This window comes from Poecilia reticulata, linkage group LG1, assembly GCF_000633615.1.
Source record: "Poecilia reticulata strain Guanapo linkage group LG1, Guppy_female_1.0+MT, whole genome shotgun sequence".
In the NCBI taxonomy this organism is placed as follows: domain Eukaryota; kingdom Metazoa; phylum Chordata; class Actinopteri; order Cyprinodontiformes; family Poeciliidae; genus Poecilia; species Poecilia reticulata.
The window spans coordinates 5,721,873-5,722,949 of NC_024331.1; the positions used below are offsets into that span (position 1 = coordinate 5,721,873).

The 1,077-nt window shown below is 42.9% G+C and overlaps 1 protein-coding gene across 3 annotated transcripts in view; it reads right to left on the bottom strand.

The window, feature by feature from the left end:
* Positions 1–66: 66 nt before the first annotated feature.
* baiap2l2b (BAR/IMD domain containing adaptor protein 2 like 2b) overlaps positions 67–1,077 on the bottom strand; it is a 15,952-nt gene continuing 14,941 nt past the window's right edge. For all 3 annotated transcript variants that reach the window (XM_008429235.2, XM_008429158.2, XM_008429089.2), the window contains one exon: positions 67–580. In XM_008429235.2, coding sequence (XP_008427457.1) covers positions 505–580 — 76 coding nt within the window. In that variant the 3' untranslated portion in view covers positions 67–504. The remainder of the gene's footprint in view (positions 581–1,077) is intronic.

Sequence of the window (1,077 nt, forward strand, 5' to 3'; positions counted from 1 at the left end):
GTGTCTTCACTTGTTGGTGCTCATAAAAGGTAACTGTCAAAAAAAAAAAAAAAGGCAAGCAGCTAAAAACTTTTGAAGACGGGGAATTCAGTTTATTTTGTTTTGGTTGTACGTGATTTAACAAACTAATACAAATTTTAGATGCAGTATGTTGACTGACTGTGAGGCAGAAGGAATAAAAAAACAGCAAGCAATATTCTCCCATTTAATGAGAAAAAAACTGTACTTTTAGACAACAGTAAGTCTAAATGTTCCCCTTACATCTGTACTACAGGAGACAAAAACAAAACAACATAAACTCTTAATTACTACACAGAGACCTGCCAGAGCAGCTTCTCTGGATTGTGGTTTAAATAATTCAGATAACGCGGCATCRCTTTGCATTTTCCACACCGTGCAAAGCATTTCTCTGTCCATCAGAGTTCAGGGCTTTCACATCGCTGCCTTCATGACCCGACGTCAGAGTTTGAGAAACAGACCTCCGCTCGCGCTAGTGACAGCCGGTCAGTGGATCCGAGGAGCGGATCTGTCGTTGGTCGTCGTTGGACGAAGCTTCACGGTGGCGAACGGGTTTGTGCCCCTGAAACGAGAGCGTGATGGAAAATGTTACACAACACCGCACGCGCTCAGCTGGCTCCTGCTGGCGCTCGGCGAGGTATTCAAACACGTCCACACGATCCAGGTAAGGAAATCTACACCACGACGATCCGAACACGAGGTAGCAGGCGGACTCTGATTCAGGAGGCCGCGCCRTTCGACCTGCTGCAACCCRAAGTCTGAAATGATCCGTCAGGATTAGGGCTGAGAACGCACTGTAAACACAAACTTTCTTTTGCATAATGACTTGAGCTATCGATGCCAATATTTTCGTTGTTTTGCGAAAGGTGGAGACCAACTGTATACTACTCAAAAYGAGTATTTGCTTTAATTAGTAATTCTGTTAAAACATGAGAACTGAACACTGATCAACATGAGTAACAACTACTGATGGTTGAGTTAATTACTTGTAACCTCTAGTTTTTAAACCTTAAGTTCGTAATGGTTTAGTTTGGACACAAGAATTTATGGAAACAGAGT